The sequence below is a fragment of the Glandiceps talaboti genome, chromosome 1, assembly GCF_964340395.1.
Source record: "Glandiceps talaboti chromosome 1, keGlaTala1.1, whole genome shotgun sequence".
Classification (NCBI taxonomy): domain Eukaryota; kingdom Metazoa; phylum Hemichordata; class Enteropneusta; family Spengelidae; genus Glandiceps; species Glandiceps talaboti.
Window position 1 is genome coordinate 3,544,196 of NC_135549.1, and position 14,367 is coordinate 3,558,562.

The 14,367-nt window shown below is 36.0% G+C and overlaps 2 protein-coding genes across 2 annotated transcripts; both read right to left on the reverse strand.

Moving 5' to 3' along the window:
* Window positions 1-2,278: 2,278 nt before the first annotated feature.
* LOC144438067 (protein SPMIP1-like) lies at window positions 2,279-5,115 on the reverse strand. The gene is made up of 2 exons (XM_078127101.1): window positions 4,587-5,115; window positions 2,279-2,756 (listed from the first exon to the last, which is right to left on the reverse strand). The coding sequence occupies exons 1-2, from the start codon at window positions 4,933-4,935 to the stop codon at window positions 2,545-2,547; spliced, it is 561 nt and encodes a 186-aa protein (XP_077983227.1). The 5' UTR covers window positions 4,936-5,115; the 3' UTR covers window positions 2,279-2,544.
* Window positions 5,116-6,613: 1,498 nt separating this feature from the next.
* On the reverse strand, window positions 6,614-13,779 carry LOC144438057 (uncharacterized). The gene is made up of 2 exons (XM_078127093.1): window positions 13,350-13,779; window positions 6,614-9,473 (listed from the first exon to the last, which is right to left on the reverse strand). The coding sequence occupies exons 1-2, from the start codon at window positions 13,690-13,692 to the stop codon at window positions 9,247-9,249; spliced, it is 570 nt and encodes a 189-aa protein (XP_077983219.1). The 5' UTR covers window positions 13,693-13,779; the 3' UTR covers window positions 6,614-9,246.
* Window positions 13,780-14,367: the final 588 nt, after the last annotated feature.

Below are 14,367 nucleotides of genomic sequence, written 5' to 3' on the forward strand. Positions count from 1 at the left end.
TTTGTCATTTCTGTGCCCATGGCAACCGTAAGGTGTAACAAACTATGTAGTCATTGGTGTCAGTGACAGCTGACACGGGTCGAACATCCTTATCAATGAAGTGATAGGTAGATATAATCTTCAGACCATAGACAGTACGTGGGCCAACGTCGCTTACTATTTCTGTTTCTTCTCTGAATGATAAGATAGCATAGAAAAACACCAATGGTGATGTGCGTCTCTGGTGATGGTAATATTGGCTAGGGAAATTATGTAGACAGCTTATAATACAGCTCTAGTATCTTAAAGTCAAAGAGACTGCAAGACATATTGTTCCCAATGCATATAGTTAATAAATATGCCAACTATACAAACGTTGCATTTGTACTTGTGTATCAACATGTGTAGTTGTTTTTGAACGGAGAGAATTGTACTATCATAATGATACACCAACCCCCCTTCACAGCATTGTCTACGGCTAAGTATCACGAACCGTATATATATATATAAGATATAGAGAGACAATCCCGTACACATATGACTTGTGAGAAAATATGGAATATTTCAACATTGATTGTAAAGATGACACGTCCTGTTGAGTATTTAATCTGATGTCAGTGAAACTAGTTGATTTATTTAGCCCCTATGTTGTACCCCTCCCCCCCCCCTCCAATCAAGTCACCGACCCTACTCAAACGTACACGGTTTTGTAACAGATATATACATACTCATGCATTCTTAGATACCATCGACTCCACGAAAATACTAGTACTACGTTGTAAGTTATATTTTTACAGATAACACATCAAAGTTTAGCGATTTAACTTCATGTGTAAAAAGGATTTTCCAAAATCATAAATTGTGGTGTCCTTGTCTGTCGTGGATTGGGTTCTGTTAGCTTTAGACTCATTAGCGTTAAAGGATCAGTCCTTGTGTAAATATAACACGATTCTAATTCTGTTCTGCAAGCCCAGAGCTTGAAAATCTACTCATTGTCATTTTGAGGAGCAAAATACACACAGAGTCACGTTCAGAATAATTTATATCAACATCTAAATACATACTTAACCTTTCTGTCAATAATTAATAAGAGGAAATGGTTTATCAAAATATATTAGTAACATGTGAGTACTCGATAGACACTGAACCCATCCTTTTTACTATTCAACTGTGCATCCGATAAGTTAGTAACAACCTATGCTGATTCTGACGTCACAGTTACAGGAGGATAGGGACTATACAAAAATTAACCGCCTGTATATTTATTGTTCAAAAAAAGTCCCCATTCTGGTTGACTACAATTGGTGATACGTCTCCAGATCGATCATTTGTTGATCCTTCTTTAATAAAGGCTTTTTTCGAAACAGGCTGTAGGGACTCTTCATCAGTCGTTATTACTAGTAACCTGTTAAACTTCATTTGAAACAGCGTAACCACGTTAATGTGCCAATGCTACATTTTGTAATATGCTTGAGTTCCATCAAGACAATATCTGGTGTTCTAAGCCTTGCCAAATCGTGGCACACGGTATAAATCGTCCCTAACGTTAGATGTCCTAGCTGTTAGACGATTTTCACAGAGTGGTCTCATCCACAGTGATCACTCAGTCAAAGTCACCTAACAGCGAAAATACTAAACCTTCGATGATGTCATGACAAGCTAGTATCAAGTACACCCTACAATTGTCAAGTGACCAGTATAAAGTTACAAGATACGATTTATTTATCTCAGCAATGTAATGTTATATTTTTAAAGACAAGAATCTAAAACTCTCCAGAGAAATTCAAATGAATTCTCTTTATAAAAAAAAAAGAATAAAATGATGTAAACTGCAGTTCTGTATAATCGTCTTCCCAATCTTATGTACGTTCAGCTAATCAGTTCAAATTTTGGACACAAATGTAAATTTCAATATGTAATTAGTAATTTTAAGTGGTTTCATAATTTAGATGTTTAAAGTATATTGACTTTTGGCACGACATTTTGCATAAAAGAGTGTATGGGATTCTACCCAACAACTTAGTGTATCCTAGGACAACCATAGAAAAGTTTACTACAGTGGTCGAAGGTACATCATAGCACAACAAAACTGTTCAAAATAATACAAAAAATGTACAGTTTTCAAAATGTTACAATAAATTACTTGCTCCATTCCTATGTAATTGACAACTTGAATATGATATCCACACGGGTCGTGTAAACTTTTGTCCTAAAGCAGCAAAACGGTACATCTTTTATTTTGCAAATCCAGATCTTTGAAGTACCCCCAAACCCCACCCCCCAACCAAGTCCCCAACCCATCCCGAAGTTCAAATAAGTGTAATGTCAGGAAATACTGCATGTATACGACAGTAGAACTACAATATCACATCATGCACACTGTCTCTTATAAAGTGTATTCAGCAGTCTGTAAAACTTCGGATTGCCTGGAGCATCGTGGCGAACTCAACAGAAAATCTGAAATGAGACTTCCAGGCGAATCCACGTGCCACGCTACCCTAGCAGAATCTGTAGTATTCATGCATTCTGTATATTATGTTTCAATGACGTCATCAATTTGATTTCTTAATACAATGACAATCCATTACTGCGATAAAATGATTCCTGTATAATATGAGATCTACCAAAAGTTGGGGCTTTGTATTCATCCACTTGATCGTTTATTTTCCATCCATATTCCCAGTTCCCAGTCAGTGGAAATTTATATTTATCCTCAGGACCTTTGTCACGTCTTTTCTCCAGATACCTGTGTCTTCCTTCACCAATTTTACTAAACCCTGTGGATTAAAATTAAAGTCATTTCATAATTCAATTCTCAACTATGGCATCCTTTTACGATGTATGTTGTGGATATCGAATTGTGAAAATAAAAATAAAAATAAAAATAAAAATGAAAATTTAACAGATTTACCACGAAAAGAGAGAAAATCGTGTACAGTGTATATTGTTAGGGGCAAGTCCAATTCGATAGACAGATACCCTCATATTATACCTCTAGTGTTATTTGAATTAAGATATCTTATAAGAAGACATCGACTTGACTTAGATAACAAACAAACAAACAAACAAACAAACGACGGTAGGTCACAATATTGATCTACAGTGTTTTTGTAAGATGACATTTTGGCAGCCGAGACTTCTACCAGTAATATACAGCCCAGGTACTTGGCTGTCAGGGTTGACAATGTTGTTCGCCCAAACGCCAGGTCCCCGAGATATTCGTTATATTGACTAATCTTCTTTAGTGAGTGGGGTTATTTAAAAGGCTTTGCAGAGACAAGGCAACATGGAAACGTCCCCGAAGCAGTTCGGCGTCATTTATCTTGACTTCTTGACTCCAAACAAACTAACTAACCACTGTTCATTTTTATAGCAAGTTCTTATATAAATTATACTGTAGACAATTCTATTGTGTACACGAGTATGTAATTTTAATAAGTCGACAACATTTTGATGTCAGCAAACATAATGTAATGTTTTTGGTTCCGTGCTCCCGGTAACACACACATACCGCATATCATTTTATAACCGTTAGAAGAAGAAAGACTATCTTGGATGCTGTTGTGGCTACGTCCGCTTAAAAATTTAGTTCAAAAGTCGTTCCTCTATATAGGGGCTGTGGTTGAAACAAATTCATCTGGCCTTGCTAAATGTTTCACCTTCTTTTGAAATGTCAATATACAGAAGTGGATGTCAGTTTCCTGAAGAGTGAAGTCTATGATAATTAGTTGGCAACCTAAAAGTGTTTGTCGGATTTCCTTTTATTGAATGACTGCCTCTTAACAACGATGACAACTCAGAAAATGTAAAATGCAGTTAAGCCCACCGATTAATCAGGTGGTTGTGGAGGTGGCGTCCCCGTTACCACGACAACGACCCGAGCGTACTTACGTGAGTTTGACATATAATTGTTATTAAAACTGTTGCTGGACTGAGTAATAGGGGGTAAGAGAACGTACTTTTTCTTGACAAAATCATCACCAATAGCCTTGACAAGAGTTGGCACTCTGTATAAATGTTAAACTCCGGTCAACCTTTTCTAGTTTCATAGTTATTCATTTCAATACAATAAAAGCACCCCTTTTAAACACACATTGATGTACATTTAAAAGGACACGAACCGGTTAACCGTTTAATGAGAGTGTCGAGTATCCTTGCCTTTACAGTTAGAGATTGGTTGATATGGAAGTATCTAGTCGAGCACACATACAAACATACACTGCAAGATTAGACCAACTAATATCTCAACTATAAGGTGACATTTGAGTTTTTCGTTTTTGATCGCAGAATACCACTCAAAAGCCATCGAGTAAAGTGATCGATTAATGTGTGAAAAATCGATCGATTAATGTGTGAAAAATCGATCGCTTCAATATAAGACATAGATACGGCATGTATACATATATACGACAGCATTACTACTTTTGAAAAACAGTGTTTTCGCATGGCTCTTGTATATTTATGAAACTCTTTTTACATGCCTGTCTTTCAATTTTTGTTGTTGTGTTTAGATTGTGACAAAATAAAGTCATTTACAGAACACAAGTATTCAGTGTCTTATGATAGCTACGCTGACAGGTAAACACAACATGGTAAACCAAACTCACCTTGATATAGCATTGCGTGTGTTGTAGCACTAGCTGGTCGCATATCCATTAACAACTCGTCAATATCAAGTTTCTTCTCCTTTCTGGCCGTTTCTAATTCCTGTTGTTTTTTCAGTTCAGCTTTTACCTGATCGCTTCGTCGTGTTTTGGGTGGTGTTGGTATTGGAGGTGGTGCGTTCTTCTGCCTGACCACATAGCGTCGCATAGTTTCGGCTTTGGGATCGGACACGGAACCCCGAGCAAATTCCTTACTGTATTTCATCTGCCATTTCATTCGGTCCCTCAATTCCTTGTTTAGTCGTTCAGACCAGGCGTTCATACTCGCGTTGTCCAACATAACACGCGCCATTTTCTGTTCTCAGCTTATTAATAAAAAGAGGGCAAATCTGTTGATAGCTGGGGCAAAGTTATAGTTGGTACCGAAGAGTGATCACCAGTCATATGTTGCTACGGTGTCAGGCAGTAAGCAATAATGCAGTATTTGAACAAAGAGCGATCACTGTTTGGAGAACGGTTGAGGAACAATGCACCGATAGTGGATTGTTTGACTACAAAAGCTCTTGCCTCGCCCTTGATTTGATAACAACGTAAATTCTGAACCGCTATGCGTCGATTAACATCGAGTGGCTTGGCAAGGACCAAACAATAACCCAACGACCGGCAAATGAGGCGTTTCTACGGCCTACGGTATGTACATTAAGACGGTCCGATGTCATTTCAGACGATGAAAGGTCGGACCAGATTACCTTAAGTCTTTTTAATAAAAAGATTACGTCAGGTAATTGTTATGATTGTAAATTGAAAGAAACTTTACTACCTGCATGACCTGGTGAATAAGAACACCTCAATCATAATACTAAAGGTGAACTGTGGGACTGTTATGTAAAATACAAATGTAGTACATTCTTTTTAATTTCATTTAATAAGAAGTTGACGATTGAAAAATGTGGTTTGCAGTGCACGACAACAGTCTAAGGTACGTATGACACAATAGCATCCCAGTTGTTCGTCATAGCAGTGTTGACTGTCGCCTGGCAATACAAAACTTAATTCATTGCCATGTGTATACAACGTTTCAACGAGAGGGGGCTCACTACAGTCCCCGCATAAATTTGATGTTCATATATTTCTAGTTGTACTTCGACTGAGAAAGGTCGATAGGTCTTATTATTGAGCTTACTCCTGGTCTTAACAAACTAATTAGTAAGTATTGGGAGCGAAGATGTGGCACCCTGCCAGAATGTTAATTACACGAGTTGAAATGAACAAATGTTAACATAAAAAGAGAAGAGACAGTTACATTTCAAGTATCAGGTTATGTTTCAAGATTGTTAGCACTGTACGAATTTGTCACGGAAAAGATACGACCTTGTGTTAGCATTAATTGTCACTGTGGAGTATACAGCATCACCGTACTCGATGGACCATCCTCATCATCATCATCATCATCATCATCATCATCATCATCATCATCATCATCACCACCACCACCACCACCACCACCACCACCACCACCACCACAACAACAACAACAACAACAACGACGACAACGACAACAACAACATCAACATCATCAACAACAACAACAACAACAACAACATCATCATCATCATCATCATCATCATCATCACCACCACCACCACCAGCAGAAGCTAGCAGTCACTACAGAAATAAAAACGGCGATCCCCAACCACCACCTGCACCTCCCTCCTCTTTGCCTTCCATGAATTCACTCATTTCAACTCTATCATCCTTCTTTCTGTCTCATTTTTCATTTCCATTTTTTCTGCTGTTATTATGATTGGCTACATAAATTTACAAGTGACATTTATGAAACTGTAGACCTCTAGCTCGAGCTAAAGTGTGATTCCAACATCAACATAAACCCTTCTGAGCGTTAACGTTTTACAACACATCCTATAACCAAATGGTACAAAACTACGTAGTGTGTTAGAAAAATCGTGATATTTTTTTATTGATTTGACGGTGATAAAAGACAATAATTGGAAATAGACAAATAAAGAGAATTTATATCAGGAATGTAAGTATAATAACTAGAATTATAAAAGATGGAAATTCAAGAAATCAACTTTTATTTACACTGCAAAATATTATTTGATATAACATATGATATAGTATATCGGTCAAATCGTTGACTAAGGCGAGTTTCAATATAATGGACGGATAATATGGAACACATGTAACTATCATAACGTTATTCTACTAATAGTAGATACGGTTTATTCAATTCAAATGTGATATACTGGTAGTAGATACGGTTTGGTTTATTCCATTCAAAGGTGATATAGTGATTGCGGTCATTTATTTGTTGTAAATGTAATCATCAGGTTGATCATATAAATGGATTTTTATTGAACTATCGACTGAACTAATTAACCATTAATTGAATAAATCGAATATGTGATGGTACTAAATGAAGAATACACAAAGTCAATAAAATGTTAAAATGGACAGAGTTGTATAAAACACTCAAGTGTACCCGAAAGTTCAAAACTGAAAAAATACGCCGCTATCACATATTCCCGTTTCAGTAAAAACGACCAGAGGGGAGGACCCACAACACTTTTTGACGTACAACATTTCAATCTTAGCCACTGGGGGCGCCCTGCCATCTTGTACTCGTGTTTGGACTGCAGATTTCTTCATACAATATGGTAGTATATTTTAGGCAAGGGCAGTAAACCACTCATGGTTTACGCAAAGGTAATAATTTTCTTCAAAGATAGGTTAGATCTTAGGTTAGATATGTAGATCTTCAAAGATCTACATAGGTTAGTAACTAATACTTTAGGACATGTATACTCTTTAAACAGAAATCAAACAAACATAATTAATTCAGAGCATTAAGTTTTTTTCACAACAATTATAACTTTTGAAGAAAAATTGCACTTTACATATTAGCATTTAAAAAAAAGAATACCTAATTTCCCCAAAAAACTCAAATGTATCATACGTGGTAAAATATAGAGCAGTAACGTCGATAAAACAAATATCGTTTAGTATACATTTGTACTGAGCTTACACCTAGAAAACATCAAACTTGTGACACGAAGGATATGTAAACTGAATAGAATGACTGACTGATCAACGTGACATTAAACAAAATATCTCAAGGTTTGTCATCGGAGAGAGTTCTTTGAGAAAATGATTAGGACGGTGTGCAATTTTCAGTTGCAGTTTTTGTGTGACACTGTGTATTTATTTTCAAGTTATATGACCCGGTTTGTATCTAAAAGTATCGTTTTTTTTCAAAAGTATATTCTCTTCAACATAGACACCTGAAAGTAATCTACAACGATGACGAGGTCGTCTAATTGACTGTATGGAAATTTTCGCAGCGTGAAATTGACTTGACCTTTGACTTCTAGTTATGTCGACAGGCCTGAGAAGCTATTAGTGACATCGACTGGCTAATTAGAATGTACTGTGTGGCTGACGATTTACAGAAGAATATTCTCTTTCAAGATCGTACAGTATACCTGGTGTCATCTATGCCTATGTATTTGTTCATGACAACCATACAGAAACTCGACGTGAATAATTTCTCTTAAAACCTCAAACCGGAAATTGTAAAGACGGTAAAGCATTTGTGAAACATTTATCTATTTACATTATGTTTATGTATTAAATCTCTACAATTATTTTGAACACGTCTAAAAGTGTGATATTGATATCTATCTTATATAAGAATATGATTATTTGAACACATCAAAGGTTGTGGGGTCCTGGGCTATAAAACACTGTCATTACTCAAAAACGTTGTATCTTCTCAATTAAAATGTCTGAAAATAAATTGTTGATAGATATACGAATATGTCGACAAACGAGGATGCTGGTGATATATCATGTTAACTCCACTGAGACGTCTTGGTGAAACTTCCATGATTTCGCTGATGTGACCCTAGATGACCCCATTGACTTCTCTGTGACCCTAGATGACCCCATTGACTTCTCTGTGACCATAGGTGACCCCATTGACTCGTCTCTCAGAAACGAAGAAATTGAACACCGTAATCCGAAGAATAAGTTCCTTATCCGTTATCGTATTCCCATCACCACTGACAAGTCTTCTCCTTCCACAGTAGGAAATGAATAGAGGGGTTTTGAAACGTGCACCAAATGTAACTTCCATGTCCATTTCATAGGAGATTCCGAATAGAATATTGTGGTTTTGTGTAGGCTTAATACTACATCGGATGTCAGTTACATGGTTTACGCCCAAATTAACATCCGTACCATTGCATCACAGACTGATGTCATTGAAAATATACTTGATGTAAATTTCATGTCCATGTTCAGCAGTAACAAAGTGAATACCCGGGTTTTTAGTTTGAAATGAGTATAAGATGTAAATTTGTTAAATTCCGTGCGTTAGTAATGCCAAAATGAGTATCCGGGTCCATGGAATGGAAAATACACCAAATGTAAATATCAAGTCCAAGTTCAGAAGTACCAAAATGAATGCGCTGACATGGTCTTTGTTTTGAAATCATGTGTCAATTCATGTGTTGTTAATACAGAAATGAATATCCGGGCCTATCCTTTGATGATATAAACTTCACGTCCATGTTTGGTTGTACCAAAAAATACTATCCAGGTTTTTGTTTGACGTGTATCCCGGATGTTAATTTCATGTCCATTAATGATATTCACTCTCATCCAGTGGTACCCCATTTTTCCGATAGAAACTGTCCTGGACAACATGAGTCACGCCGTGTTTTGGGGGTGTGTAGTATTTCATATAATCATCAATTTTCCACCCATACTCCCAACTGTTGGTCATTGGATATTCGTATTTATCGTACGGTTTCTTTTTTTTTCTAGCCTCCAAGTATGAGTATCTACCCTCTCCTATTTTACTAAAACCTGCAAAAAAAAGTAAAAAATTGAAGAGTTAAAGTTCCTGAGTCGTTATCACAACTGTTACCTCATTCATTTTCATTATGGCCCAAAACAAATGAAAAATATAATCTTAACACTGTTTATGCATTTCAAGCAATCCATCGTTACCCGATATTTCATTGTTTATTTGGTCAAATGTAAACTCAACAAGTTAAACAGAATTAAATTGTCATTCCAATACAGTAACATATGTGAAGAATGGTTGTGTTTACGTATTGTAATGGCATCTTTACTGCAATGTGTTGCACGCAGGTCAGCATAGGTCAGGTCAGGTCAGGTCATTGTAGGCAAATATATAGAATATACATATAAGCTTAGCGATGACTGCACGATATCAATTGACTCTATAGTATTATCAGTATATTAGTATATTATATTGATCGACATGTTTGTTCCTTAGCTTTCATTTTGTAAGTCAATTAGAACAATGTTATTGAACCGTGTTAATTGGACGGACACATTTGTTATTATTTCTTTATTAACTTTCATTTCTTGTTATATTTTAAGTGAAAACATCCGACTATTTCGTTAGGCATAGAGCTAGCATGATTACGTTACCAGCAAAGAGTTCACTGACCTTTACATAAGATGAAACTGATGACGTCGCGATTTTGGCGTACATAATGAAATGCAAGTAATACGTTAAAGGATGCATTTTATTACTTTGAAATCTACACGTTTAATTGATTTTCAGCTATTAACATATACTGTCTGACACTAATTGCTTTTATGCGACTTTACTTTATATTTGGAAAATACAACTATTATATTTCATATTTTCCAAGCAAAACCTGCAGTTAATACGTATCGAATTGTCTGAGAGAAATCGACCATACATTATACCGTCTTCTAATAAATGTCATATCAATTAGATGGGTTTGAATGGGTTCGTTTTCATATCAAAATGATGAAACGGCATCTGACTAAAGACAGTACAGGTAGTACTGAATGTATCAAATGTGCATGAAATGAGCTCAGACAACCTAAATCACATTGCAAGACAACGTGACATCAAATAGATACGAGGATGGCATGACGACAAGAAAGATGAACATAGGTATATACTTTGATTTACTAGTAGTATAAAATGGCTGAGATAATATATTATTTGTGACATTTTCTAGAATGGACGACGAAATTATATAGCGACATGTCTTACTACATAATATATCTGTGTTTTTCTTGGTTAGTAATAGTTACGAGAGTATATTGTCATAACCGGTGGACATGTTCATTAACTTTCATTTTTATGAATTACAATAATGTTATTGTGCTGTATTATTTTTGATGGAAATTGGAAGATTACGTCAAATATCAATATTAATATTACATTTCTACATATTTCAATATTACATTTTCATTGTGACGTCATACTGACGAAGACGATATTTCTTTTGTACATTCACAGCTAAGCTGAGTAAATTACTTATCCGTTATGTAACGAAATAATAATACCTCAATGAAAAATATAATAAATGTTTGGTTCGTTGGCATATTACAAAGTGGGCTTCATTTTTACATTTTGGAAATGGAATGGCTGATACAAGCCGTGCATTTTTTCACCTGATGATAACAAGGTGATCATTCGTGGGTCTCTTCTCTGTGAGCAAACAAAGAACGATTTTAATAGCATTTCACAGTCGCATACAAAGTAATCAGCCTCCTACCTACAGCATTGTGGTATTATATCTACATGTTTCTATAGCAACAAATATAATATCCCAGCATGGAAGTATCTTTTTCTTTATTTCTGTAAAAATGTATTAATAAATGGAAGGGATTTCGAAACAATGCCATTAAAAAAATATGTACTGATATTATGTTAGTCATTCGGTCAGACCGCAATATACGACTTACAATGGGGGTAAAGTACATTTCAATGTGACAACGCATTCTATGGGTCAACCTGAAATCTACAGAAATATTTCTTTCTACTTAAGGTCGAAATGTCAGTTTTTCAAGTACCTGTTGACTTCCCACCGTTGCTAAGTTCCATTTTATGGTATCAGATGAAATAAAACAGAAGGACTTTTTTGTATACATGAATCCTCATAAATGTTCAGTGTTATTCTCTCGTCAGTGGGTTTTCTCCGTCGTTTTCATTTGAGTATTATAATAACAACACTAACGAGTTCAGAAGGGAACATTCTCATTCGCCGTAAGCTTGTCTATGCCTATAAAATTGCGGCTCCGTCTCAACTGAAATTTTATTAAAGATCTTTTACTTGTCAAGTTGTACACGTAAGTTTATCCTTTGTGAATTCTATAATGCATGTATATGAACAAATGGTTCGTGTCAGTTGGCACAATTTAACCTTATGATTTCGCTGTATTTGTTCGTTACTCAAAGCCAAAATAGATAATCCCGAATGCGAATTTCAGACTCCTTATTAAGAGTCATATGAGTTGGCGTTATTTTTAAACACCATCTTGTCCATTTCAATCGATCTATCCCTGGAATGGTCAGAAAAATAGGACACTCGCTCGTGCATACACAGTGTGTATGTTGTGTTTTCATTAATCTTATTCATTTCAATAATTTAAGTTTAGGTGTAATACATTGTAGTTTTCTCAAAGTAAACAAAAGAATAGACGGCAACTAATTGACTTCAGACTGTCTAGTTATTAAGTTGTACAGCGAACTTATACAACGCGAAAAGGTGTAACAGAGTCGTGACCTTTGAACCGACGATACAGTGAGTGACACGTCTGAGTCGTCAACACAACCTTACGATGCTATTGACTACAAACAGTCAATCACAGAACGAACGTTGAAATAAACATTACCACCCACTGTTTGTCCACACAACATGATTTTCTTGAGTTCGTTTCAATTCACAGGCCGAGTTGTTTACGTCGCCAAAAAGAATTTGCCATAAGGCAAATATTAATTTTTCATGAAGCTCTTTTGCAAACAGTCAAGAACCATATAGAGAAGGTATTGAATTAAAATGATAAACTAGCTCCAGTAGTAACGATTTCTTTTGAAGTCGACATGTGTTTAATTGTAATTACTTCCTGCATTATCCATTTGTATACATCAAGACAGCGGCATATTAAAACATCGGCTTTTGAATACGTTTTAGATGTAAATTACCAATTTTCCAAAACGTTCTACTGGAACTCTAAAACATCCGACTTCATGTAACTACTTAATGAGTACATTATGTGCTGTGTATTTTGTATATTTCAAAAGGTTTCTTTATTCAGTGGAGTACATTTGAACTGTTTATTCAGTGATGCATAGTTCAAGATACATGTCTATTTCATTGCAATTCTTGTGCATTCCATTCCACTCAACATTATATTGTGGTTAGTACATTTCTTCCCAGGGGTGGAAATGAGCAGCCAACAATCATGTTTTGAAACGCACTATAGTAATAACATTCAGGTTGAATAATCTACTGACAGCCTGAGTCTCTATAAAAACAGTTTATTGGAAACAGAAATGTTCATTAATAATCCGGTTTTAGTTGACATATTAAACACGATGACAGCAAATTTGACATGAACACCCAAGGTTCGCGTGTCACATGTTTACACATTGTCTGACATTCGATCCAAAATTATAACATTTGACATAGAAATAGCTATATCGACACCCAGCATTCAAATGTCAATTGGAACTATGTCGGTCAGCTTTGTGTCATGATGTCTAAATATATTTAATTAGTCTTGATTAACTTGCCTTTGGAGTTCATTCTATTAAGATCATTTTACCCCATGTCACATTATCAAATGAAGTATTTTGAAAATCATTGGACTGTGTTAAATTACAAACTGTTAGTGTGGCGTTTTCATGATGTCCTTTTCATTGCATAGCAACTAGTAGATACATACCGTTATAGAGCAACGATTTCGTTGTCATTGATACAGGTCTCATTTCCCGCAGTGGAGGTGCTCTCTTTTCTTTTGGCTCTACTTTTTCATCGCTGTCACCATGGTTACGAACAAGTTTTGACCTATTTAGATATTGACCGTGACTTTTTCCCTGTGACTTCGGCTCTGCTTGTTGCACAGTTCGTCGGGTCCTCGGAGTTTCTTCACTCTCGTCTCTTTGGTAAAACAGTCTCGCGTACTCCTTGCTGTATTTCGTTTTCCATAGCATACGATAGTGTGTTTCCTTGTCAATTGATTCAACTATAAAATTCTGCTGCTGTGTGGTCATAGGAGCTCGCGCCATAATGATTACAAGACAATATATACAGAGAATACCTTTAGGGGTGGACACTGGCTACGATACGAAAGTCTGTTAAAAAGTGCCCTGAGTGGCCGCTAGATATGAATCGTCTAGTCGTTGCTAAGGGGAACCCTCAGGTTGCTGTGAATCAGCGAAACCCCTCGACATCAAAATAAACATTGTCCAATAGGAGCGTCGATCGAGCTTCTTGATAATGATAATCATACTAACTGAAGCGTTCCGTTGTTAACAACTTCAATAGGAAGGTGCACTATGATCTCCTCATACAATATTTTTAAAAGAACACAAATTCCTAGGCTGTCAATAAAACGTATCGCAATCAAATCGTCTGAACCACCGCACGTCTCACTGCAATGTTATCAGTGTCCAATTCATAAACAATGAACTTCAGTAGAATCATCCGAGATACATATACTGATTGTGGGTCAAACCTGTATAAAAACTACGGATATCTTGTCCTCGCATATTGACAATGAAATTGATGTTAGTCATCTACCAAATTGTGTTTGAGACATGTACGTCAGCCTATCCTCGGATAAACATTCAATAGCTAGGTTAAAATCCGTATATCACCAATACCCAAGTATAACAAAGAGGACCAGGACAGCATGGATTACAAACTAAAGACTGGCAGATTATTAAGATATTCCTTAATTC

What these genes read in the sequence shown, in the direction of transcription:
- LOC144438067 (XM_078127101.1), bottom strand. Translation starts at nt 4,935, where the DNA reads ATGGCGCGTGTTATGTTGGACAACGCGAGTATGAACGCCTGGTCTGAA. An exon ending in ACACGCAATGCTATATCAAG is followed by an intron (nt 2,757 to 4,586) that starts GTGAGTTTGGTT and finishes TTTAATCCACAG; the next exon opens with GGTTTAGTAAAATTGGTGAA.
- LOC144438057 (XM_078127093.1), bottom strand. Translation starts at nt 13,692, where the DNA reads ATGGCGCGAGCTCCTATGACCACACAGCAGCAGAATTTTATAGTTGAA. An exon ending in GAAATCGTTGCTCTATAACG is followed by an intron (nt 9,474 to 13,349) that starts GTATGTATCTAC and finishes TTTTTTTTGCAG; the next exon opens with GTTTTAGTAAAATAGGAGAG.